Genomic DNA, 27,062 nt, shown 5'->3' on the forward strand with positions numbered 1-27,062 from the left:
CACCCAAAAGATGCTCTAGTCTATTGGGTTGAGATCTGGGGCCTCATTTATAACCGTTGCGTACGCACAAAACGGGCCCTGAAAGAGGCGTACGCCACTTCCGACGCATAAGTTGTGATTTATAAAAACAAACTTGACGGGAAAATTTGTGCACCTGCACGCAAACTCTAAACCCATGCGTACGAACGTTTTGGAGATGGAGCAGTTTGGCGACACCGATGGTGAGTTTGAGTTAAATGTCTTTTTGGTAACTTTTAGACAGAAAATCTAAGGAAATTTTACATATACAGAAAGATAATACAAATATAATTTCACTCACCAAAACTATCACTTGAAGCAAATATCCATCCCTTCTTGGATGGATATATATAATATCCGCACTTCAGCAAGTGCGTTGGGCCGTTTAGTGAAACTGACGCACAGCCTATCTAATGGCAGATGAAGTAAAAAATCTTCATTATGATGAGTCCATCATATATACAGTGCATGTTCACAATAACTGTTTAAATACATAAATGAATTATTTAAACTATGTTTTACTTCTGATATAAACATTTAGATTAAATATGCCATTCTCATTAATGGAGTTAAACACTTAAACTACATGAAATCATTACTGAGAAGTTACAACATTTTCATATTCAATAAATATAAATATTTGTTGTGGATGTGATGCTTTTGAACACTTTTCCTCTGGCATGCTGTGCGTGTTTTAATGTGTTAACTACATAGATAATTGCTAATCATGATAGCAGATTGTCTGAGAAAATGGTTTCGTGCAAATAATGCACAACAAGGTCTATCTGTTTCCATTAAAAATATAAATTAATTAAAATACTATTTGGCCAGAAATCGAGACTCATCAGACCAGGCAACATTTTTCCAGTCTGTCCAATTTTGGCGAGCTCTTGCAAATTGTAGCCTCTTTTTACTATTTGTAGTGTAGATGAGTGGTACCCAGTGGGGTCTTCTGCTGTTGTAGCCCATCCGCCTCAAGGTTTTTCCTGTTGTGGCTTCACAAATGTGTTGCTGCATACCCCGGTTGTAACAAGTGGTTAGTAATTTCAGTAAAAGTTGCTCTTTTATCAGTTTGAATCAGGACTGCCGCATACTGGATGTTTTTCCATTTTCATTGCAAACCCTAGAAATGGTTTTGCTTGAAAATCACAGTAACTGAGCAGATTGTGAAATACTCAGGGCCCGTCTGGCACCAACAACCTTGCCACGCTCAAAATTGCTTAAATCACCTTTCTTTCCGATTCTGAGATTCTTCTTCTTCTTTCTTCTTTTTTTAGTTTAATGGCAGATTGAACCAACTTTAAAGGTGCATACCGCCACCTACTGTGATGGAATGTGAAAAGAATGCTAAATACTACTATATCCTATAATATAACACACTATTCTTAATAAATCTCATGATTGCATTTATTTGTTTTCCTGAAATTGGAGTGTCATTTAATAAGTTGGTTATAGTGAATTCCTGGCATCCTACAGCTTGAAATTCTTCCTTGAAAATCCTCCTTTCTTTATTATAAGCCTTACATTTCTTCAATACATGTTCAAACAACTATTTTATTAAACATACTTCACAAAAACCTGTTATGCTTCCCTATAATGTGTAAAGTATGATTTGAATGTCCTGTTCTTTAATGTGTGAAAATAACTTGTTCTCTTCTACTTAAGTTGTGAATTATTTGCCTCTCTTTATGTTTTTTATTTGGTATTTTCATTTTAAATGATTCTTTGGCTATTTTGTCTGCTTCCTCATTACCTTGAATTCCCATGTGTGCTGGAACCCACATAAATCAAATTATTCCCACCTGTTGTAAACAGTATAACCTGATCAGGATTTCTGTTAAAATGCCAGTTCTCTCTGTTTCCAATGATTTTAAACTCCAAAGAACTGGCATTGAGTCAGAACATATTATTACTTTATCAGGTCTAATAATCCCACTCTAGTGCCATTAGAATAGCTGTCATTTCAGCTGGATACAGTAATGTGCCATCTGTTATCCTTCCAGCCATCCTCACCTTAAACTCTGGAACATAGATTGCAGTCCCTGTCCTTCCAGTCTCTATACTCTTCGGACCATCTGTATATATTTGAAGAAATTAATAGTATGAGTTTTTAATATACTCATTATTTGTTTATAGTAACAACTTCAAACATTTCCCTTCTGTTTTTGTGTACTTTCTTGTCAATTTCAGGTTGAGCTAGTATCCAAGGTGGAATTGGATATTGGGGATATTACTACTATAGGTAATAAACAGAGCTTGACTGAATACCGGCTAAAGATAGAGAAAAAAACATACTTCACACAGGTTGCAGTGAGAGAACGCCACCAAATTGTGTATTGGTATATCACAGTCTCATTCCAAAAAGTCATATAACTGACATTTTGGGACATATTTTGACCATACGTCAATATCCGCCTTTTTAGGGCCCCCTTAAACCTCGGTAGATGGCGATCCCGGGCCGTCATACAACTGACGCTTTACCTTTAACGTCAGTTAGGTGACGGGTTAGGTTTACGGTTAGGTTTAGGTATGGGGTAGAGTTAGGATCCCATAACCTCATCTACCGACGTTTAAGGGGGCCCTAAAAAGGCGAATATTGACGTATGGTCAAAAGACGTCCCAAAACGTCAGTTATATGACGTCTTGGGATGAGACCGGGTTGATTGGTACAGGTGCAGTTTAAACACAACATCACATGGCATGGACACATGACATACACACCTGAAAATCCACAATAATTGGGTGCATACTCATTAACCAATCCATCAATTAACACCCCCACTTGCTCACACATTATTCACAATCATTCACATAAAAAAAAACAACATCAACATCATGGAAACCAACTGAAGTACATCTTGGCATAGCTATAACCCAAACAAGAACGTGGAAAAGGTAAGTAGCTTCACTTTTGTAGCTGGTTTCGTCATTAGCTCAGCAACCATCTGATCTGCTGGGCAATACTCCAGAAACACTTCACCATTGTTTACAGTTGATCTCACAAAATATTTAATATCAATATGCTTACATTTCTGTCTGCTAACGGGATTCTTTGCCAATGCAATTGTAACTTAGTTGTCTGATCATAGGTACACCATACCGATAAGCATCAAGATGTTCCAGCAATTGAACTATGGCTTCATCACATTTCCTGTAACAGAGCATCTTGTCATTTGTACCTTTCAGATATTTCAGTCATGCTTTGCAGTTGTCCACTGCTCTTCTGTTAGCTCACTGAAATACTGGGAAAGTTTGCTAACAACATATCTCAGATCAGGGGTGCTTCTCATTTATTATTTGTGCATCCTCGTTTCCTTTCCTTGCTTCCTTTCCTTGCGTCTCAGCTCCACTCCCTGTAGGACACGAGGGAAGGAAGCGAGGAAAGGAAAGGAGGACAGAGGAATCAAATAAAAGCTTTTTTATATACATTGGAATACTTGATCACTCGAGTGTCACTCCACAGTGTCATCAGCAGCGCTAAAAGTATCTGCCCTTATGTTGTTGAAGTTTGGTTAATAAATTCATAATAAATAATAATAAAGATAGGCTATACTGTTGAAATATATGAGATGTGTGGTTTATATAAACTGCAAAGTAGGGCTGGGTATTGAGACAAATTTCACAATTCGATTCGATTTCGATTCACAAGCTTGCAATTCGATTCAATTTCGATTATGATTCAATTAGATTATTTTGGATATCAGTTACAATAAATGGCCATTTTTCTCAAGGGAATCAAATCTCTTAACTAATGCTGTAAACTATGGGAGTCTAGTTGTAGCCTATAGGCTTCATTAGCCTAATATGAAGGTAATAATGAACTGTTTTGTAGCTATACAAACACTTAAATTACACTTATTTATTTTATAATAAGAAGATTATATGAAATATAAACATTTAAATGGTGGCTGTCATAAAAACTTGCCAGATTTATTCAAATATGCATTAAATATTGAAGAACACTAACGAGTGTGGACTAACAAGTTTATGTGGGTTTTCTGAGGTAAATATAACGATACATGACATTGATTACAAGCTGTTTAATTGACGTCTTTCCACGGTTGAAACGCTGATTGAGCGAATCAACGTGACATGATACGGATTTCGATAAGTTGTACTCTATCTTTTAACACACTTTCAGATGCTCATTCATGTTTATTTCGCACTGTGACTGGTATTATTAACCCGGAAGTGAGATCAGCGCTGCTGCTTCTCTTGAGCAGCGCCAGAGCGATCTCACGCCACAGCGCCAAAACGTTATTTATGTTTTTGAATTGCTTAAAAAATGGACGTAATTTAAAAATTGAGACTTTGTTTCATATTAATAGTAACAAAGGACAAAGATTATTGCGATTCTTTTTTTGATGCGTGCAACCGCGATACAATGTCCCATTCATTCAAATGAAACAGGATGACTAATCGATTCTTGAGATTTAAGAATCGATATCGGTTCGTAAAAATGAGAATCGATTAATATCGAGAAATCGATATTTATTACCCAGCCCTACTGCAAAGGTAAAGTATAAATTAAAATGATTGTGACCGATGTGAAGGGGCAGGAGAATTGACACGTGCGTCACGTTTAGTCAATATAACAGTTCCGCGTAGGATGCACCTGTGTACTAACTAGACAATAATGACGAGGGCGGGGTTCAGTAATGAGACACACAAGCACATGGCCCAGAACAAGGACCATGTGTTGTACACAAACATGGATCTGTCATGATCCTGTCTCAGAACTAGAGAACTCAGGACAGAATCATGACAATAGTAGGCCTATATTTGGATCATGCAGTATCTTACAAGATATGCTATTTATCCACAAGGTTTTAATTGTATTTGTTCATCCGTCAGGCTACAGTGATTAGGTAGGCTTTAGCATATTCAGCCTTTCAGTAAAGGCCTACAGCAAAGTAGAAAGTGTTTGGCCTCATAAAATAATCCTTCAAACATCTGTTAAAATTGACCAAAAACAATACACTTTATTCTGTCTCTAATTGATATATATATATATATATATATATATATATATTCATCAGAATCAAAAATATATATATATTTTTTAGAATATTTATTAGTGATGCATGCCATGCAATGATTACAGAATAACCCAAAAAATGCAAATAATGGCAATCACTGATTTTTGAAATCCAAAACAAATCCAAATCAGAAATAGTGTCTAACTATTACGTCCCTTGTTGCACGTCCTTTTTGCTCGTACTGGCAGAGGAACAACTGACTCTGCAGTAGGCCAAAGCCAGACTTGATATCCGCCTCCTAAAGACTACACTCAGACTAGCTGGTCTCTCCACATCAGATGAGGAAGTCTGAAATTATTTTGGAGTATTTTACATTAAGTCTTTTTTTTTTAAATTCAATACATCTATATTAGAAACTTGTTATAAATATCCTCAATGTACAGTGGTTGTTACTTGTTTTGTCTACCTGTTGCTCTTTACATAGTTGTACATTGTGATTTCCTATCCTGTTTGAGCACTGGTTATCCAGATTTGGTGATCCTGAAAATTCCCTATCCAGATCAGATTGATCCAATCCGATGTTGCTTTGAAAAACTGGCTCAAAAGTAAGCTGGATTACGTGATTACGGATCGCAAAAAGGGTTACTAAATCTGGATAAATTTTTATCCGGATTAAACCTTTTCAAAAACCGGGCCCTGGGGTCACTTAGCTTTTCATCACCACTGGTGTAATTCAACTTTGGTTCACAAAGTGTCGACCTGGGTTTACAATCTTGCATTTGAAACCTTTCCAGCAGTTTGCCAACATAACTCTGCTGTGACATAGTCACACCCCCATCACACTGATCAAAAGTGATACCTAGAAAATTCTTCAGTCTTCCCAAATATTTCATCTGGAATTTCCCAGTAAGCATCTCTTTTACAATCTTTAAAGCTCTCAGCAATAACCAAATCATCAACGCTTATCATCACATTCTCATGTTCTGTTTCTCTCTTGTAAACGCAATGATCAGCTTGGTTTTGTACAAAGATGTTTTTATACAGATAGTTATGTAACATTTTGTTCCAGTTTCGTCCTGATTGCTTAAGCCCATACAATGATTTTTCCAATTTACACACCATTTTCTCATTTGTCTGAGATTTTACATCATACCTCTCTGGCTGTTCCATGTACTGTAAATTTCATAATCAATCGGTGCATGTAGGTAGGCAGTTTTAACATCCATCTGATTCTCCTGAGCAGCTTTCTGTATTAACACTCTCACATTGGTAAAGTTGGCAGTAGGAAAAAATGTTTCTCCATAATCTACACCCATCTCCTAACTACGTTGGCTGGGTTGTTCTTATCATACCCAATGAAAATGCCTTTGTCAGACCTTGAGTCTAGCTTCTTCCTGTCCTGGTTATAGGTATAGCACACAGTACCAAACTTCTGCATCCTGGACATATTGGATTTCCTTCCTGTCAGCATAAAATAAGGTGTCTGATTGGTGCGGTTGTTTAAACATCTATTCCTCACCACCACTGCTGTCTGGACAGCATAGACTCATAGCTCCTGGGGTAGCTGACTTTCTAAGAGCATACATCTAGCCATATCAAAAAGGGTTCTCCAGTTGCGTTCAGCAGTGCCATTCTGGTGTGGTGAGAATGGTGCTGATATCTCATGTCTGATTCTGTTCCTGCAAAGTAGTACTTGATAACCCTGTCCAGTAAACTCACCACCATTATGAGACCTGATACATGTAACATTCCCATATGGGGCTGTGTCAGCTAGGAATCTCTCTGTCCACTGTGTCACTTTTGTGCTTCAGAAAGTACACAAACACTGCAACCGGTCGTCGAAGCTCTTGAACCAGGCCAGGTCGGTGATGATTTGCGATGTCGCACCGGTGTCCTTCATCAACCTCTTTCTTGTGACACCGCTCCCTGACTGACAATCACTGGTCACCAACATGAAGGCAAATGTGTTGTCTATCTCCTCGTACACCCCATGTGCGTCGTCCTGCCGTTGCTGTTTCCGTCCTCCTCACCATGTGATATGCTTGGCTGTACCACTGTTGATCACGCTGACACTGTCTTGCCTTGTGTACTCTCTGGCCACAACGGAAACACCCAATGTAACACTTCAGTACTCCACAACCTTAAGCTTGCCGGGGCACTGGATTTCCTTAAATGCGACCGGGCCCCCATGACATTGTCTTCTGGGCACAGCTGTGCGCATACCTTCACTGCTCTTGTAACTCCACAGTTTTGCCTTAAAATCCGCAAAAGAGAGAATCTCATCCTTTTGAGTGACAAAAATGGAAAAAGGCTTGAATGATTCTGGCAGCCCCTTCAAAACCATTGCAACTAATAGTCTATCACTCAATACTTCTCCAGCATTCCTCAATGCTGTGATTGTCTCGGCACGTATGACATAGTCAGTCACACTCTTACCACTTTTCACAGCACACATGTTAGCAGAGCGTCAGCAGCGCATATTTTTTTCGGCGCCCATGTTATCAGATTAGAGCATTCACACCGCACGCAGAGGCGGCGCGGCATCGCGTAGCAGGAGCAGCAGTGCCGCGATCGTTTCGGTGTCCTTTCTATTTTTGCCGCGCGGCTTACACAGAAATAAAGCAACATTGCATTGATCATGGCCAAATTACACAGCAGTTTTGCCCAAAAGCGCATTGATGATATCTATTGTGTTTTAAACAGTTAATCAAATGAAGTTCATCAATTTAAAAAGAAACAAAAACAAAAAGGTGAACCAAAAGCTATATAATATAGCCTATTAATTAATAAAATAAGCTCTTAAATGTTCTTGAAAATGAAAAAGCAAAGACAACTTACCCATTATAGAATACTTTGTAAACATGCCGCACGCATCAACGCTGTCAGTATGAAAGCAAAACGCGCATGTCCTGCTTCCGCTCTGCTAACACATGCGGTGTGAAACCGGCGTAATGGGCTCTATGCACGGCGGTATTTCCGGTGAAGCATTAGGGATGCTCGATAACTTCCGCCGATCGTAGAGTCCAATGCAATACCGAGAATTTATATTGAATTTTATACTCCATGGTTATACTAAAGAAACGTTAGTCACAACAACAGATAAAACAGACACCCCTCGTTGTGTTTATGCTTCTTTTTAAAATTATATTAAATAAATATAACTATATATAAAATTACATCTAAACGTATGTACGTTTCATTTCAAAGACTGGAGGACAGTAAATTTTGAAGACCGTTTTCCTCGGTTTTCCTCCGCTTTTAATCTTAACCGGAAATGGACGAGCATCCTTGCGTCAAATGCGGAATTTATGCGTGCATATAGCCCATAGTCCCGCAAGATCTTGAGTGCTCCACGGCCGTCATCCGCAGCCTCTCGCAAGACCAGGGAAAAACTTTTGTCATTGAGGAATCGTAACTGTGCAAACAAACTGTCTTGCTATCAGGCTGTATCTGCAGAAACGTCAACGCATCTGGACCCATAACCTGTTAAACAGAGCTTGACTGGAAACTGGCAAAAGATAGAAATTCCTAATGACCTAATCCATTTCTTCTAGATTAGAGACCTTAAAATATCACCATAAACCATCTTAAAATGTTGGGTAAAAATGAATTCATGCATTCAGAAAAATACAAAGCACAAAAAGTGTGTGTTTTATACAAACGTTTTTGAATATTTTAAAATGATTCTCTCGCTCCAACCCATTTTATATGCAATGAGGAAATAATCGACTAAAACTTCTGCAAATGGATTCAAAACAAAAATCAAGCCTGAATTTGTTATACAAACGCACATTCAAGTTACAAATGGCTGAACCCTCTTATGTTAAAAATAATATGGATATTTCCATGTACAGTGGAGTTCTCTTATTTTACTAAATTAGATCATTTTTAACTGCTGAAACTGGAAGTTAAACCATATTATAAAGTGTCATATTACATTAGTTATTAGTTTGAGTGCTCTGAAATAAAAATATCATCAAGAAAAAAAGGTCTGTAAAAGATTTGTTCTTCAGTGAAATGAGAGAATAATTGGTAATGTCATTGTACCTCCACTTGTGAGATCACAGTTGGAATTAAGAGTTGCTAAATATGGATGATGGCCGTGCTTTAGTTGGGACGGGTGAGGGAAAGAGCGAGAGTCTGAATGTTGAGGCTTATCGAGACAGCAAAGGTTTAAGTAGGCCTGCTGGTTTGTGAAGATAAGGCCCTTCTACAAGAGCCTGTTAAGGGGGCACAGGAGCTATTAGCGGTGAGCTAACAGCTCTTAAAATTGCTCTTTTATTTTGATCTAGAGCCTTACCTTACCTCAATTCTAACCAAACCATGAAAAGTAGATCTTAGATCAGGGGTGAAAAAAGGCCATTTCTGGCAGCACCATTGATTGGTGTGCCTCAGTGTGATTGGCTGTGAGGGATAAGTAGAGGAGAGCTGGCAGAGGATTTGTATGATTAGTGACTCAAAGTTCAGTGTCTGGTACACATAAAGCTTTCTGGAGGACATATCATTACAAAGACCCATTTAGAGAGCCCATTAGAGCCTGTCTGTCTTGACAGGACAAATTGCTTTTATTTTTTATTTTTGTTACCTACACATTTTTCAGTGCGCTCCTAAACCTTTAAAGGATCCCCCAGCAAAATTTGTGAGGGGGCGCCCGTCACTATGTTCGTAACCACTGAAACGTTCCTACCACCCCTTAAACCAACATGTATCTCAGAGCAGTTTCCTATAAACAAACAACATACCTGTTCATACCAAGCATGATGACTATAGCAATAATGATATATTTATTTATTTTTTAGTATACCTTTATTTACCCAGGAGGTCCCATTGAGATTCAGAATCTCTTTTCCAAGAGAGACCTGGGGTGTTTTTCCCGTACAACGACGTAGTTCACTGCTTCGCTACCATAGTACGATGCATTGTTGGAAAAATCAACTAGCTAGTCACGACTGTTTCCCGAAACCCACTGTCGCAAAGTATCGTTCAACCACGTTGGTTTCGCACGTGGTGGAGTAATAACTGCTTTTAATGAAACTGTTTGAGATCCAATTAATGCTAGATTTGTTTTATATAAATTACAGACATGTCATCTGAGGACTACTTCTGATTGTTCTCAGTTGTTTTGCTTTATTACCAGACTCAATATTTGGCTCGTTTTTACATAGTAGAGCACGTTCGCACATGCGCACTTTTCAAACACGTTACTTCAAATCTCTTGACAAACTAAAAGACGTAAATTCCATTTGTAAGTATTCTAAATAAAAGACACCGGTTGTACTGAATGTCAGCTTGATCATTATGCTCAAGATAAGGATTCATTACCTCCAAATGTGTTGCAATATAGAAACGATGCTTCTAACCACAGGTCGAGAGCTGTCGTTCAAACCACCCAACTTTGCGATGCTGTTTGCGAATGTTCGTTGGAACGATGGTTTCGGGAAACACCGAATCGTTGAACTATGCTGATAACGACGGAACTTGCGACCATAGTTGGCTAACGATGCTTTCGGGAAACGCACCCCTGGCCAAGGTAGCAGGCAAATCACAACAAATGCATATAACAAACACCAGATTACATGTTCATGATAAAATAAGTACAAAAGGAACACAATGAGACTCTTAAGAAAAACAAGAACATGTCTCCATCACAACACTCTTTACAGTCGTTTTAAATTCATAGATTTTTGTGGACTATTCCATCCCTAAGGTGCGAAATAAGACAAAGCAGATTAAGTAACCACTTTGAGTAACGTAGCTGATAGGTACCAGGGCAGACAGAGAGGAGGTTACAGAGGTACAGTGGAAGTTTGCCAAGGATAGCTTTATAAATAAAGATATACCAGTGCTGTTGTCTATGAATATTAAGTCCAACCAACTAAATCATAAAGAATGCAGTGATGGGTAAAGGACTTTGTATTTGTTATGAATAGTGATGCATGGTAAACTGAATCAACATGACGCAAGATGGAAGATGCAGCATGCATGTACAATATTTCTCCATAATCAATTACAAACAGAAAAGTAGCTTCCACAAGTTTCTTCTTAGCACTAAAAGTAAAACAAGAAAAACAAGTCTATATTGGATCTGACAGGAATTGTGCAACACATGGACTCTGGGTCGAGCATGTATGGGCAAATCATTCCGGTTGCCATTTTACAACATTGGACGTTTTCAAAACAATTTTCCCCATATACACCGATGAGGTGAGTTGAAACTCATTATAATATGCAAAACTGTTATCCACTCACAGCAGTGGGCGTTTACTTCCAAGTCTTCAGTGAGAGATGCTCATAAAAACCAAGCGTTTCTGAGCTGGGTTCAAAAGGATAGAAAATAGCTTATTAGTTATTCATTTTGATGTTTTTGAATGCAAAAACCAAGCGAACGTCATAAGTTCACCTCAGGCAACAATATAATAAAATTTAAAAAGCCAGTTCATGACCCCTTTAAGGTCTTTGACTGCATCTTGGTTCAGGGGCCCTAAGCAGCTTGTGTATTTTGTGTATGGAGAGGACTGGCAGTGAAAGAATTGGGTTATTAGGAGAAACTGTTGCTCTAAATGTCCAAATTATAGGTTGTCTTCAAAAGAACAGAGGTCAGGGATTCACTCATTTGGTGGACAGAGGCTATATCCATCAGTTGATGGTGATGGTCCACCAATTGATAAGATTTAGCCGGGCTACTTACCTGCCCATGTTTACCTCTTTTATCAAGCAGAAAAAAAATGTATATGTCTGATGGGGGGGAAAAAAGGGTCAGATAAGGATCTGAATAGGGAGTCTAAATGCTGGATTCAAGGCACTGTGGGGCCATAGAGTGACGGGCAAAGTGTGACAAGCCCTGGCAAGCCAGTGACAGTGATAAATTAGAGATAGCCATCCAGGAAAACATGGATCAGGGGAACAGGGATAGAGTCAAGCGCATACACAGGCACACTCCTTTACACGCTAATGTGGCTTTGGAAACAAATCGGAGATGTCTTATGGATAAGACAACGGCTCTCTGCACATGTTACATATCCATCCCACTGAGCGTGAAATAAAGCAGGAGGATTGATCGAAGACAAATCTGATAGATGACTGATATACATATGACAGAATACTAATGAACCTGCTGGAACAATTGAATTACCTGTATAAGTTCTAGAAAGATGTTCCAAGCAAATAAGCATTGTACTAAACCCACACCTAAAATCAGAGAAAAAATATGGGCTGATTACAACATAGTTCAAGCTATTTAACCCTGAGGTCACAATTCTACATGGGGACTCCACAGATACACATAGATTTCTATGAATGTTATTTATGGTATATATTTTCTTCTTGAGCATAATTGCTTAGGCAATCGGATATATGTATAGTCATGAACACCAGTGAAGTGACAGCAGAGGTGAGATGACAATGACAACATGATGAATGTGGTACAGTATGTCCGAATTACATTAATAGGCTGATTACAGAGAGTCGTGAATGCGATGGCGTATTGTTGTGTAATGTAGAAATTTGTCATTCTAAAAATCTACATACATTTCTTTCATACTTTAGACTATATACAGTGAGAAAAAAGACTATATACTGTGAATTTTATAAATACATATATATATATATATATATTCTGAACATAAAAAAAGAAGCAGGAACAAACTATACACATATCCTATATTGGATATTAAAATCCAAAGTTTAAATCGAGGCAGCAGCATCAGGTTGGTAGTCCAAGCAATTGTTGTCTATCTGTACTTCCGGGGCTCTTCCCACCGGAGCCTCGCTGTCAATTTCAAAATGGCGGCTGCATGAAATCAGCGAATAGGAGCGGAGTGGACCAACATTCCACAGGCCACAATCAACAAAGTTTTTATTTTTTGGGGAGTAAAACAAAAGGTAATAAGGTTTTTAATTGTTAAAAATAATTCACACCCATAGGAGAGTGTGTCGTCTAGGTATTGCCCCCTGCCCTCAGAGGGTGTTATCTCAACGCAAATTCCCACTGCTTGCAAATGGTTTCATGTAAATCAACTTCTGCCCCCAGTAAGTCTGGAAGGGGGAATACGGTGAATTTCCACTGTAAACCCATGTTTACATGAAATGAGGTCTGTCTAATGAAATGCAACTAGAGATCAGGGCCTTTTTTCTGTACTTCAGATGAACCTGTGATGCTGAGTGAGGCAGAGTCTCAGCTTCATGTATTTCTTAAAGGTCGGTTTCGTCTTCTCTTTATTCCAGAGAATTTTATGATTTGTATTGATTATCTTTAAACTGGTTTTGAAATTGGAATGATACATTTACCTGACGTAATAAACTCTTACATTTGATTATTCTAACCAAATTTGATATTGTTTCATTAGAGTTAAAAGGAATAATCAAACTTTCGCTTATATTTAATGATGCACAGATATCATTAAAAAACCTTTTAAACCTTCAAAAACCTGAGTCAGATGAAATTACGAGAGAATACATATGAGAAATATAGGCCTATTGCATTGAATCAAAACTACTTTGCCACGAGAAAAGACAACACGTAGAGACCTTCATGGATTTGGGCTGATATACACCTTATTCACGGCAGCACCATCTTTGATTTTTAATGAGAATGAAAGCGAGGCTGTGAGGGATAGACTTGCATTTCTTCAATGGGCTGTATGTGTTTTCCGATTGTTCTGCTCATGAAACACTGGAAAGACATCTTTCAAAGAAATGTCAGTTGACAAAAAACTCCCGACAATGTAAGCTGTGGAAAATTGTAAGTAATCTAGCCGATTTATTCAGCTTTTTACAGCGGATGCCATTGGAAACACGGTAAGTCCTCACAGCCTCATTTTCATACCTGTCATGGCGCTGCTCTGAATATGGTCTATAGGCGGGCTTTACACTGTCTAATCAGCATCTTGATATGCCACACCTGTGAGGTGGATGGATTATCTCGACAAAGGAGACAGAATAAATAATATAACTAAATAAATCAGTCACTAACGCGGATTTAGACAGATTTGTGAACAATATTTGAGAGAAATAGGCCTTCTGTGTACATAGAAAGTCTTAGATCTTCGAGTTCAGCTCATGAAAAATGGGGTCAAAAATAAAAGTGTTGCATTTATAATTTTGTTTAGCATATACACTCACCGGCCACTTTATTAGGTACCCCATGCTAGTAACGGGTTGGACCCCCTTTTGCCTTCAGAACTGCCTCGATTCTTCGTGGCATAGATTCAACAAGGTGCTGGAAGCATTCCTCAGGGAGTTTGGTCCATATTGACCAGTGGTGGAAAGAGTACTGAAAAAACATACTCAAGTAAAAGTACCATTACATTCCAAAAAATGTAGTGTGAGTAGAGTAAAAAGTACTTGTCCAAAAAACTACTTGAGTAAGAGTAAAAAAGTAGCTTATTTCAAAGTACTCAAGAGTAGTGAGTAGTGAGTACTGAGGTGCGGATTCTAACCCTTATAATAAACACTGTGCACTACAATTTATAAATTAAAAAAAATGCACATACTGGAATTCACATTATATTTTGTTCTTTGTAAGAAAGATTGAAGAATATCTATCATCCATCTTTTTAAAATGTATCAAATCAGTACACTCATTACCATTTAAATCATATTATTTGGGGGAAAGAGCATTTAAAATTAGGCGAAAAACCACTGGGCCTGAGCATGTTATTGTTGCACATAAAATATCAATATTCATAACTGTGCAAAGAATTCAAAAACCTTTAGAAACTCATATGATAGTTCAGCATCACACACCAAGAGATGGGTTAAATAAAATAAAAAATACCCAATTTCTCTCCAAAACGTTACCAATGTTAGTGTTTTGATAAATGAGAATCACTAATATTACCTCAACTAATGCAATGAAAAAGGCTAAGATAGTGAGCTAACACTAATTACACACTTTTATTCCATGCTATTAAATATGTTACAATTTAAACGTAAATGCATTGTTCTAGAAGGGTGGCATCATCCCTTACATTTTACACGGCTACATTTACTCACATTGTAATGCTGATAATAATTTGTAAGGAAAATTGTGCATTAAATAGGGAAGTTATATCCAGGAAACTTTTACAAAAGAAACAAACACACTTTGTCTCTGAAGTCTCGGCTAAGCTGCATGTTTTATCAGCAGCATCCGCAAAAAAACTAAAAAAAAGTTCAGCATGAAAAATGTTTTTGCGCAAGTGCACTTGCCAAATGAAGACGGATCATATAATGGATCAATCAAAAAACGCAGTTTATTAACGAGCTGTGCTAATTTCTTATTAAGTAATGCAGTTCAAGTTAACGACATGGTGCACTGATTCTGAATCTGGCGGCATGGCGAGCGCGAGACGTGGCAGTGCAGATCGTGACGCGCGTCTCTCTATAATGCGATTGTGAAGTGAGCGGGAATTCACCGCATTATGAACTCGTCTCGCAATTCCCCCTCAGACCAAATGTTAGGCCATGTAGACAGGCCAGCCTATATACAGTATCATATTAAGCAGAAATGTACCTTAGCATATTAGAGGAAGACGCTGATATCTGGATTGAATTGATGCGTGATGAATGCACTTCCACAGCAGTCACGAGTAACAGCAGGAATAGGCGGTAAGTTTTCTATGCTTCATTTGAATTGATGACAGTCACGAGACCGATTACTCGATCCAATCACGTTGATGGATAAAAATAAAATTAAAACAAGCACGTAACGAGTAACGGCCACAAACAGAAGGAAAATAGCGGAGAAAAAGTACCGATACATCACTTAAAATGTACTCAAGTAAAAGTAAAATTACACAATTTTAAACTTACTCAAAAAAGTACAATTTCTGAAAAAAACTACTTAATTACAGTAACGTGAGTATTTGTAATTCGTTACTTTACACCCCTGATATTGACATGATGGCATCACACAGTTGCCGCAGATTTGTCGGCTGCACATCCATGATGTGAATCTCCCGTTCCACCACATCCCAAAGATGCTCTATTGGATTGAGATCTGGTGACTGTGGAGGCCATTTGGGTACAGCGAACTCATTGTCATGTTTAAGAAACCAGTCTGAGATGATTCCAGCTTTATGACATGGCGCATTATCCTGCTGAAAGTAGCCATCAGAAGTTGGGTACATTGTGGTCATAAAGGGATGGACATGGTCAGCAACAATACTCAGGTAGGATGTGGCGTTGCAACGATGCTCAATTGGTACCAAGGGGCCCAAAGAGTGCCAAGAAAATATTCCCCACACCATGACACCACCACCACCAGCCTGAACCGTTGATACAAGGCAGGATGGATCCATGCTTTCATGTTGTAGACGCCAAATTCTGACCCTACCATCCGAATGTCGCAGCAGAAATCGAGACTCATCAGACCAGGCAACGTTTTTCCAATCTTCTATTGTCCAATTTCGATGAGCTTGTGCAAATTGTAGCCTCAGTTTCCTGTTCTTAGCTGAAAGGAGTGGCACCCGGTGTGGTCTTCTGCTGCTGTAGCCCATCTGCCTCAAAGTTCGACGTACTGTGCGTTCAGAGATGCTCTTCTGCCCACCTTGGTTGTAACGGGTGGTTATTTGAGTCACTGTTGCCCTTCTATCAGCTCGAACCAGTCTGGCCATTCTCCTCTGACCTCTGGCATCAACAAGGCATTTCCGCCCACAGAACTGCCGCTCACTGGATGTTTTTTCTTTTTCGGACCATTCTCTGTAAACCCTAGAGATGGTTGTGCGTGAAAATCCCAGTAGATTAGCAGTTTCTGAAATACTCAGACCAGCCCTTCTGGCACCAACAATCATGCCACGTTCAAAGTCACTCAAATCACCTTTCTTCCCCATACTGATGCTCGGTTTGAACTGCAGGAGATTGTCTTGACCATGTCTACATGCCTAAATGCACTGAGTTGCCACCATGTGATTGGCTGCTTAGAAATTAAGTGTTAACGAGCAGTTGGACAGTTGTACCTAATAAAGTGGCCGGTGAGTGTATGAGTGGACTGGCAGTTTGTGCCCCTTAGCACTCTAAATTAATTTAACACAAATCCAATATATGCTATGAGGAGGTGATGAACACCAATGTTTTAGGCATTAATGAGGATTATTTTGATAGGAAGTACAGATGAGGTTACATTAATGTTCATTCGTAGAAGGTGTGCCAATGAATTAATGGAAAGAGTCCCTTTCATGCATTATGTGTTTCATTAGGGAAATGAACTGAAAGATATTTTTTTCCACATTCTGGGGGTTGTCCACAGAACTTTGACACATAGTTAGCTTTTTGGGCGAGGGAGTTTGGTCTATTATTCATTAACTATATAATGACTAATTGTGTTTTTGATAGGTCCGGGCACTACACTACATTGATTATATGGAATAAAAGTCAACAGAATCATTGATGCTTGAAGAATTTGTTTGGGAGGAATAGCTTTATAATTAGAAGCATACAACTAATCAGCAAGGGCTCGAGTTTAAAAATATCACTTAAAAAGCAATCAAATGCGTTAGTATTTAAATATGAGCGTGAGGTGAGTCTTGCATATCAGTGCGTGTGCTTGCGATGGATGTCCCACAAACTGCCAAATGCATTCATAACAGAAAAACCTAAAATGAGCTCCTGTAGAGGACTTCATGTCTTACACACACACACACACACACACGCATGTTGGGTTTCCGTGTTTTATGGGTAGGATTGAAAAGCAGAAAGTGCAACTATTACTTAAAAAATAAAATAAACCAACACTTTCACACATTACATGTGACTAAAGGCGCTTTTCCACTGCATAGTACGGTACGGTTCGGCCCAGTACGCTTCGACTCGGCGCGGAACAGTTCGGCTCGCTTTGCGTTTCCACTGCAGTAGTACCCCTTCAAAGTGTGTGGGACTGATCGTTATTTGCCTCTACTGCCATGACATCATCTTAAAAGCGCCACATTTTCAAACCAACAACACAGGAACAATGGAGACTATCGAGGGGATGGTATTCCTGATTCTGGGTATGTGGTTGTTTTTAACTGCTAGACGGAAAAATGTGTTTAAAATGAGGCTGATGGCAGCAAAACAAAAATACTGCTAAAAAAAGTGTCTCGTGTCGCAAATCCAATGACGCTAGTAGTGACGCTGGTAGTGACGATTCTGTCTGACCAATCAGTGATCTGCAGTGTTTCACGTCACATTTTAGTACCGGTACGGTACGCTTGGAACCTCAACAGACCAGGTACCATTTAACTACCGAACCGAACTGAACCGTACCGTACTATGCAGTGGAAAAGCGCCATATGCATGACAGACCTTGCAAAAAATTGAATTAAAATAGCTTTTTATTCTATTTAAGTTAACAGAGCACGTAGATGGTATGTCTTCTACTCCGCGTCCTTGAAATGGCAATTTACTGTCTTTGCCGAATTTTTAAAACCTTAACATCTCACTTTTTCGTTTACACTTCACCATTAGCAGAACATTAGGCAGGGGGGAAAAACAGCTACTGCAACAGGGAAATCAGTGTTTTTATTTAGACAAGAGCATTAGAAGAGAACATCATTCACTCTGCTTTCCACGAGAGCTAGATATGAGACACTTCAGAGTCTCCTGGCAAGATAATGCGTCACTCTTTTCTCCATCTTTATTCCTCTCTTTCAAACACAAAAGACAGAAACAGGGCTCATTCACAGTGCATGTGGTTGAGGTGCTAAATACGCAAAATCCTCTTTACACATTTTGTACTGAGACCGCTTCTCGATTCGTTTATCGTCAACCATTTGGTGCCTCCAAATATTATTCATTTATTTCATTTTGAGTGTCACAACCATATAATTAATCTATTGGATCATTATTATCAGTGCATGGAAGTTAATTATACTTCCTATAATGCTAAATACATTATAATTCAGCAGCACTTCCATTAGTGCATAATTACAGTGCCATGAGCAAAACTAGTCGATGGTAAAAGCTAATTCTCAAAAGCAATCGTCTCTCACTGACCCAAAAGCTTCATATCCTGTTCACAGTACAATAAAGAAAAGGAACAGAATTATTTGGGAGATGCTGACATATCTGGATGGGAATGCATTTGGTCAACTGCATGACTGACACCACATAAAACACACAAATGACAGGCACATTTTGACAAGTACATTTAAATTAGAATTTAACAGGTCAATGTAGCACTTTATCCAAAGCAGCCAAAGTCGAGACAACACCTCAGAGTTGTTACAGACACCAACAGGTACTGTAGGAATAACTTATTTTACAGTACTTTTGTATTTTTATATTTATGAAGCAACATTTCCTATCGGAAAAATGTCCTCAATCAGTTGTTTTGCAATTTAACACTGACCTTGGATAAATATATATTAAATAATAATAATAATAGCTGGAATATATTTAAAAGTTAAGACTCAACATCTAAAAAAAAAGGTGCACATATTTTAAATGTTTATGTTTCAATGTCTGCTCAGAAAAAACAAAACAAACAAACATCAAAAACACCACTACCACATAATTACACATTGGAATCACAAATTCTAAGCACGTCACAGTCACGAACAGAACAGTTGGGGGGAAATATTTCCCTTGGGGAAAAACAAGGTTGATGAAGGTGAGGCACCTGACATGAGGGCATCCGTCTCTTTTGTGGGAGATTTGAAACACAGCATTGTAAACTGCACAGTGGAGGAATGAAAAATGAAGGCCTTACCCCCACCCCCCTCCCCTTTCTATAGTTTGCGTTTAGAGAATTAGTTGTGGTAGGCAGAGGTAGGAATGACACTGACTGATGGGCCACTGCAGATATACAACTATACTAACAAAGAAAGACATAAAATCCCAGTGTGGTGATGAAGAGAATAAACAGAGATACAGTAGGCTGGTATTTTAAAGTATTAGCTTGAGATTTCACATGTAATTATGTTATCCTTCGATTGTCTTTAGTCTGCTGATGGATTCCAAAGGAAAATCAGTGGAACAGCCATTGTGATGGTCCTGATTCATTAAGCACTCAAAAAGGCTTAGCCGAGCACAACATAGTAGATTATTAGTCAAAATCATTGTTTTATTTGCTTAGTTCAGGAAAACTGAAGTCTTTAGAAAGGTCCCAAGTGAGGAGTGGAGGAAGAGAGAGGTTTTATGTTGGAAAACAGTGCACTTGGTAGTATTGGTCATGTATTGTTGAGGTAAAGTCTTCGAGACCTTAAAGGATGGCTTGTGTGAACACGAAATGGTAACGAGATGGTTTAAAGAACGAGGGACGGTTTCAGAGAATGGGAAATTGGAAAATAGGGATACTAAACTAACTTAAGGCAAGAGGTTGAATTTTTTTTCAGGTGGACATTTTATGAAGAGCCAAGGTCTCTGTGATCAGGAGCTCATTGCTGATGTTATCTCAGTCCTTTTGGAGACCCACTAGAGCACAGCTTTCTTTCCACAACTTGGTTTGCAGCCGTTCATCATAAGAGAGCGCTGAAGACTCCGTCTTACGACCGTTGTACAGATACAGTCCTCCGATCCCCTCGAGCTCAGAGGCAGCTGCAGCGTAGATAGCTGTGGATGCTCCTTCTGCAGGCGTCTGTGGATGGACAGGAATCAGAGATCAAGACACACACACCGCTGTGGGCACGTTAAGAATATTTAAACAGCGATGGATACGAAACATCAAAGAAGGACAGAAAATCCTGGAACAAAAATCCTAATTTTGCATTCCTGCTAGTTTCTTGACTTCCCTCATCCTTGTACGTGACAGCCATCGCAACATTGAGCGTGTTTGCAGTTGTTATAGTGTTCTTTGATTTGTTCTGTAGTGTTCTTCTTGGCACTTGAAATCTTACCCTAGCACTTGACATATATCCTTAGCTGCAAGCTCTGGTAATTGCCACTTATATGTGCACTTTATTGGCCCGCTTCTGGCTCCAACCTCCCTAAACACTTGCCTGGAAGTAATTCTGATGTTCTTGATTAGCTGGTTCAGGCATGTTTAATTAGGATTGGTGATAAACTGCAGGATAGTGATTGGAGACCTCTAATGTAGGTTAATGTTCATTTATAAATATACTATTGTTGATTGTTTTGTGTAATATGTACAGTAATTATGTAATTTTTAATATTTTTAACATTTAATTTGTACATAATGCATTAACTTAAAAAAAAGGCCATATTATGCCCTTTTACAAAGTCTTGACTTTGGCTACGTTCACACTGCAGGGCTTAATGCTCAATTCCAATTTTTTTTCAAAATTCGATTTTTTTGCAAGGCCGTTCACATTTCCAATGGGCCCTATGCACGGCGGTATTTCCGGTGAAGGATTAAGGATGCTTGATAACTTCCGCCGATCGTAGAGTCCAATGCAATACCGAGAATTTAGATTGAATTTTATACTCCATGGTTATAATAAAGAAACGTTAGTCACAAAAACAGATAAAACAGACACCCCTCGTTGTGTTTATGCTTCTTTTTAAAATTATATTAAATAAACATAACTATATATAAAATTACATCTAAACGTATGTACGTTTCGTTTCAAAGACGGGAGGACAGTAAATATTGAAGACTCTGCCATTATCCCGTTTTCCTCGGTTCTCCTCCGCTTAAATCTCCACAACCGGAAATGGACGAGCATCCTTGCGTCAAATGCGGAACTTATGCGTGCATATAGCCCATTAAATGCGACCTTTTGTGATCTCCTGTGTGAACGTGAAATGACCCAGAAGTGACCCGCATGTGCAGAAGAGTAATCAACGGTCAACGACGTCACTTGTTGTTTGCGGAATAGTTATTTTTTGCCATGTGTTGCGAGCTTTTGTTTTATTATTATTATTGCCACAGCCCATATACAAACACAGACAACAATTATTTTATCGACGGGCAAAGTTTGCACATAACTGTAAGATTTTTCCGATCCTCACCGACCTCGTCATAAAACCCGTTTAATTGATAGTGCGCGTCCTCGGCACTCCTTGCTTTGTCACCGGCGGCCGCGATGCGGGTGCGACACTGGTGGCTGGTGTTGCCAGATAGGGTGTTTTTTCCGCTACATTTTAAGGCATGTTTACATGTGTTTTAGCCAGGTTTTCGCATGGAAGGCTCTAAAGAAATCTGGCACCCTACTGTACGAAGTTAAACTGACAGAGTGCGCACGTTCACAGACACCAGAATAAACGTGTTCACATTAATATTCATCAGGCAGTAACACAGTATATGAACGCGTTCAGGCACAACACTGGGGAAGAGTCACGTCTGCAGCGGCCCATAACAGTGCAGAAACGCGTTGGAGTTAGCGTGTATTGACTCTGTGCACAAGAAAAATGCTAACTTCCGCCTTGAGGGCGGATGTTGGGTACTTCGGTTCCGGTTGCCGTTGTTTACATCCTACATCAGTGGACCGGCTATCTAAAGCTTAGCTATCTAAATATATTTGTCTAAAACTATGTTCGTTTGTTCATTGTCAAGTCAACCAACACAGTTTTCACTCATATTTGGGTGGAGCCAGGCGCTGCTGCATTGTGAAAAGTAAACGATATTTCACATTTTGTCACCGTACCCAAGCAGTCGCTTTACAGAGTGGAGCGCTGCGTATCCATGACAACTAGAAGGAAGTTTTTAGGCTACTAATTATTTATCATATTATACCCTTTAACCAGGAGAAGCCCCTGGGTTTAGAACCTATTTTGCAAGGGAGACCTGTTTAGAAATATGTGTGAACAGCCTAATATGTGTTAAACAGCCTAACTTGATAACGAACGAACCAACGTCGGATACCTTTACTCCCTGTATGACATGTATAGTGGTTGTCAACACTGAGATATATGACATTTTATGTAGATAGTGGTTGTCAACAACATAGCCTCTGAACATCATAAACAAAACAATGGCCAACACAAACTGTTCTGGAAAATGCACTTTCTAACGCATGATTTCACATTTTATAATGTATAGAGAGATATAACAGTTACCAAATCGCATAGCTTGAGCACGTAGCATGGCAACATTAATGTCCGAGTGATTCCACGTGTACCGCGTATTTACACGCCGTCAAATGTCCGAGCGAAACAAAACAAAATGTAGATCTACATCTGGGGAGCGATATTTATTTTTTCCTAGGATGGTAGGAGTGACGGGTAGGTTGGGGTTGAGGTAGGTCATATGCTATATATATATATATATATATATATATAATAACGTTAAGTCAACGGTATTCATAAACACGCTGAAAAGAGATTATGCGTGTTGATAGCATGCCAAAAATACGTGATACGTGTCATACATACGCAATTTCATGAGATCAGTCTGAGCATGGATGTTGTTGTGACTTAACGTTCCCTTCAAAATTATGCAAATACTGAAAAATGTAATATTTAAACCCCTTCTCTCTTGCTCTGGGGAGCTGGAGGAAAATCATTAGCCAGTCGATGAACATAATCGACTGTAATATTCGGCAAATGTTCAAGACATCTGGAGAAACATACATCCTCTACGTCGTCCATCAGGCTACCGGAAACTAGACACCCCATATCGGTTTCGCAGCCGGAACTAGCATATGCTAACGTGCACATAGTCCATTGGCTAGCTACAGGTGCGTGCAATGACGTGCGGGTCGGATATATGTGACCTGGCCGTTCAGATTGAAGTCGCATTTCAAAAGATCGGATACATATCGGATTTGGACCACATACCCAAGTGGCCTGGGTCGCATTTGAAAAGATCGGATCTGTGTCATTCACACTGTCATGAAAAAATCAGATACAGGTCGCATAGGGGCAAAAAAAAAAAAATCGGAATTAGGTCGTTTCAGACTGCAGTGTGAACGTAGCCTTTGTTTTTTGCGTCTACTAGAATAGATTTTCATGCTTGAATTTTCAAAAAAAATTTAAAAAAAAAATGTTTACATTGTGGCAGCACCTCTCTTGCCAGTCTGTCAGTAACACTGTGTATGTTTAAGAATGGTCACGTCCTTTACCATAACATGAGTTTCAACCAATAGAACAATTAATTAATAATAATAAAAAATCAATAAAAAAACTCCCCACCAGTTTTTGCAAGCCCATTCACACAAGACAACATGGAACAGACTTGAATGAAACGGAGCAATACATATAAAACAAGTTTTTTTTTTTGTTTCAAAAATTCATATATTGCATTAATTGCAAGCTAGCTAATAATGTTATTCAACTGAAAATTATTTTTGTTGTCAGTCCTAATCTGAACACTTCCACTTGTGACTCTTGCCTCATGTTTACACACGTGATGCTTTCCAACCGCCAGGGTTCTCAAGTCTCACGCATTGGCCGTGAGACACACTCATTTCGACCGGTTCACACGCTCACACGCCACACTGTGTATTTCTCACGCTGAAAAGCCGCCAGCGCGTATCTCCGCCAGATTGCGTTCGTTACTAGGCAACATATATGCGCGCTGCGTGCACCACTGCGTGCACCACATGACATGTCATTCAGTAGCGCGAACACACGGAAATGGACGGAACATCCTCGGCCACCGTACGTTCGTTACTAGGTAACCAACAACATCGCGCGAACACATGTGTCGTGATGGAGAAGAAGGTAAGTTGGAAGAAGCTTGTCTAACATTTGGGCTAGAACATTTAATATGTAGCCCATCGTACATTATTATTGATGCAGTCAAAAACTCTACAACTACTTTGCAACCAGGCTCAGTTTGGCTATCTTACGTTATCTGAAACTAAGAGAAATATTAGTGGGTATATTAGGCCCTATACTGTAATATTAATAGTCTTTCTAGTTACATTAAGGATGTATTACAGCAGATTGCTCTGGGTAATATTTAATCATTGTCATAATGTTGCATTTGTATTTTTCAAAGATGTCAGGAAAAAAGCAGAAAGATATTTTGTCATTTTGGGCACCAAAGGGTAAGCCCCCTAAAAAGGTTGCCAGATTAGAGGAGGAGACAGTGGAAGAGGTGGTGCACTCTAATCTGTCCATTTGTTCTCAATGTCCCACCACACAATAAATCATTCGTCTAGATAGAAGACGCATTCAAAAATCAAAATGCAATTTTTAAAGATTTGTTTGAAACTGTTTGGAGCAATTTGTTATATTTTTGGTTAGCTATATTTGTAATACTGCATTAAAGAGTATTTGATGTGATGAATTGCTCTGTCATTTATCAGATTTACTAATTGTTATAATTTTAATTTGTTCTGGTTAATTATGAACAATGGGTAAAATTGGGGGCGGGGATGGGTGGGGCGGGGCTTCATTATGGCTCCTCCCCTAACCGCGTGTGATCTCACTCCAAGCTTTTGCTCAAACTTGAGAACCCTGCCAACCGCCATGGTTAATTATTCAAATTAGCCTTCTAATTGCAAATGTTATGGCTCGCTTCCACATCAGAAGATCTAAAAGTTGGGCTGCACAGTTGGTGAGATTGATATGCAGATGGTCAGTTGGACCATGACCTCCAGACGGATCAATTACACTGGACAGCCAATCTTCTCTAACACTGGTGCCAGACTCTACACTTCAAATGCCTCTCTTTGAGGCCAGGCAATTGGGGATGAGCACTGTTTTTCTATTTTCTAGACCTCTTTCGTCTAAGGGAATTTGGATTAAACTACAGGAGCCACAAGGTTTCTCTATACTGAGCTGAATCAATACAGCACAAAGAGTGTGAGAAAAGCTTCTCTCTAAAGGCGGGCATACACGGTTGCGATTATCGTCCATTTTTTGAGCTGAATTCTGACTCGTGTGACTCTTTTTTCGGGCATGGCCTATATTCAGCTATATCGTGCGTTGTTTGTCGTGCAGTGTTCGTGAAATGTACAGTCGGAAATGAGAGGTGATTAACCTCTCCTGACAGTATATTTCTCCCAACTGTATAATTTATCTCATTTAATTCCTTGTATAACTGCTTTAATTCCCCCGCTTTTCTTTTGTCTATTTTCTAAAGGTCTATGAATTGCGTGATTATTATAATTCCTTTCAATGTAAAGCTTTTGAACAACTGTTTGAATTTTCCTTGCTTTTATTTTATGATCATTTCCTCCTTCATGTAAAGCACTTTGAATTGCTATAGTGAATGAAATGTGCTATACAAACAAACTTGCCTTGCCTTACACATTGAGTGATAGTAGACTGCAAAAAGATTATAATATATAATTATGGTTGACGAGCTACATCATTGATGCCAAATATAGAATTAATATAGAACTCAATCGACTATTTTACAACCGTTACAGCGGGTGTGCTTTTCTATTTTAAAAGTCGTTGGCTGTCTAGTCGTAACAACATTTCCCCTCAAGACATTCATAATTTGTCATCTTTTCTTTTAAACAAATAAAGCACAATGTCCTCGCTGAGCCCCATAACTTCTGGGTTTTCAACAGCGATATCTGTGCCGCATACATAATGGACACCGTGACCCGTGACTCAACCTGAAATAAATAACTAAGCCCCCTGCAAGAGGATATTGCTGTGCTGATAACTATCACAATAAATCAATATCAACACACCTCACCTCAACAAGGGTACACGATTCATGGATATTACATTTGTATTTAACTGATTACACATTAAATTATCTTTTGTATAGTACAAATAATTCCCCTTGAGAAATGGGCGAAGGTCACTGGGCATTGTTGTGGTTTTCATTTGCTATCTATTGCACATAACCAAAGAGAGTTGTTCATACATAAAAAAAATAATTATTATATAATGTAAAAATAATTATTAAATAATTATATAATGTTCTGACAGAGTGTTCAACACAATCATATGCAGATGTTTGCTCATCTCTAATGCTCTTTTAGCACCATCCTTTTCTTGGTAGTCCATCGATTACTATGATGATGCTCCTTTACACAACTCATCTAATTTAGCACCCTAAACTCAGCTGAATTTATGGGATGACAGTAAAACAGCCAGGAAAAAAATGGTAGCAATTTTGATCATTTTGAGACAACAGATCACTGAGGACAAACAGATGGGTATTTATTGTATAGGTGGCACATAATATATAGCATAACATGAAACCACATTACAAATCTAGAAATACCATACACATATTTGTATATCTGTAATTGTATACTCTACTCTATTTTATTTTTTCACTCTTCCCACCATTTTCAT

At 38.8% G+C, this 27,062-nt stretch overlaps 1 protein-coding gene across 2 annotated transcripts in view; it reads right to left on the reverse strand.

Moving 5' to 3' along the window:
- Positions 1 to 18,454: 18,454 nt before the first annotated feature.
- The window catches only part of dhrsx (dehydrogenase/reductase X-linked), an 84,652-nt gene continuing 76,044 nt past the window's right edge, over positions 18,455 to 27,062 (reverse strand). For both annotated transcript variants that reach the window (XM_039649571.2, XM_039649572.2), the window contains one exon: positions 18,455 to 20,529. In XM_039649571.2, coding sequence (XP_039505505.1) covers positions 20,347 to 20,529 — 183 coding nt within the window. In that variant the 3' untranslated portion in view covers positions 18,455 to 20,346. The remainder of the gene's footprint in view (positions 20,530 to 27,062) is intronic.

This window comes from Pimephales promelas, chromosome 6, assembly GCF_988280905.1.
Source record: "Pimephales promelas chromosome 6, fPimPro1.hap1.1, whole genome shotgun sequence".
In the NCBI taxonomy this organism is placed as follows: domain Eukaryota; kingdom Metazoa; phylum Chordata; class Actinopteri; order Cypriniformes; family Leuciscidae; genus Pimephales; species Pimephales promelas.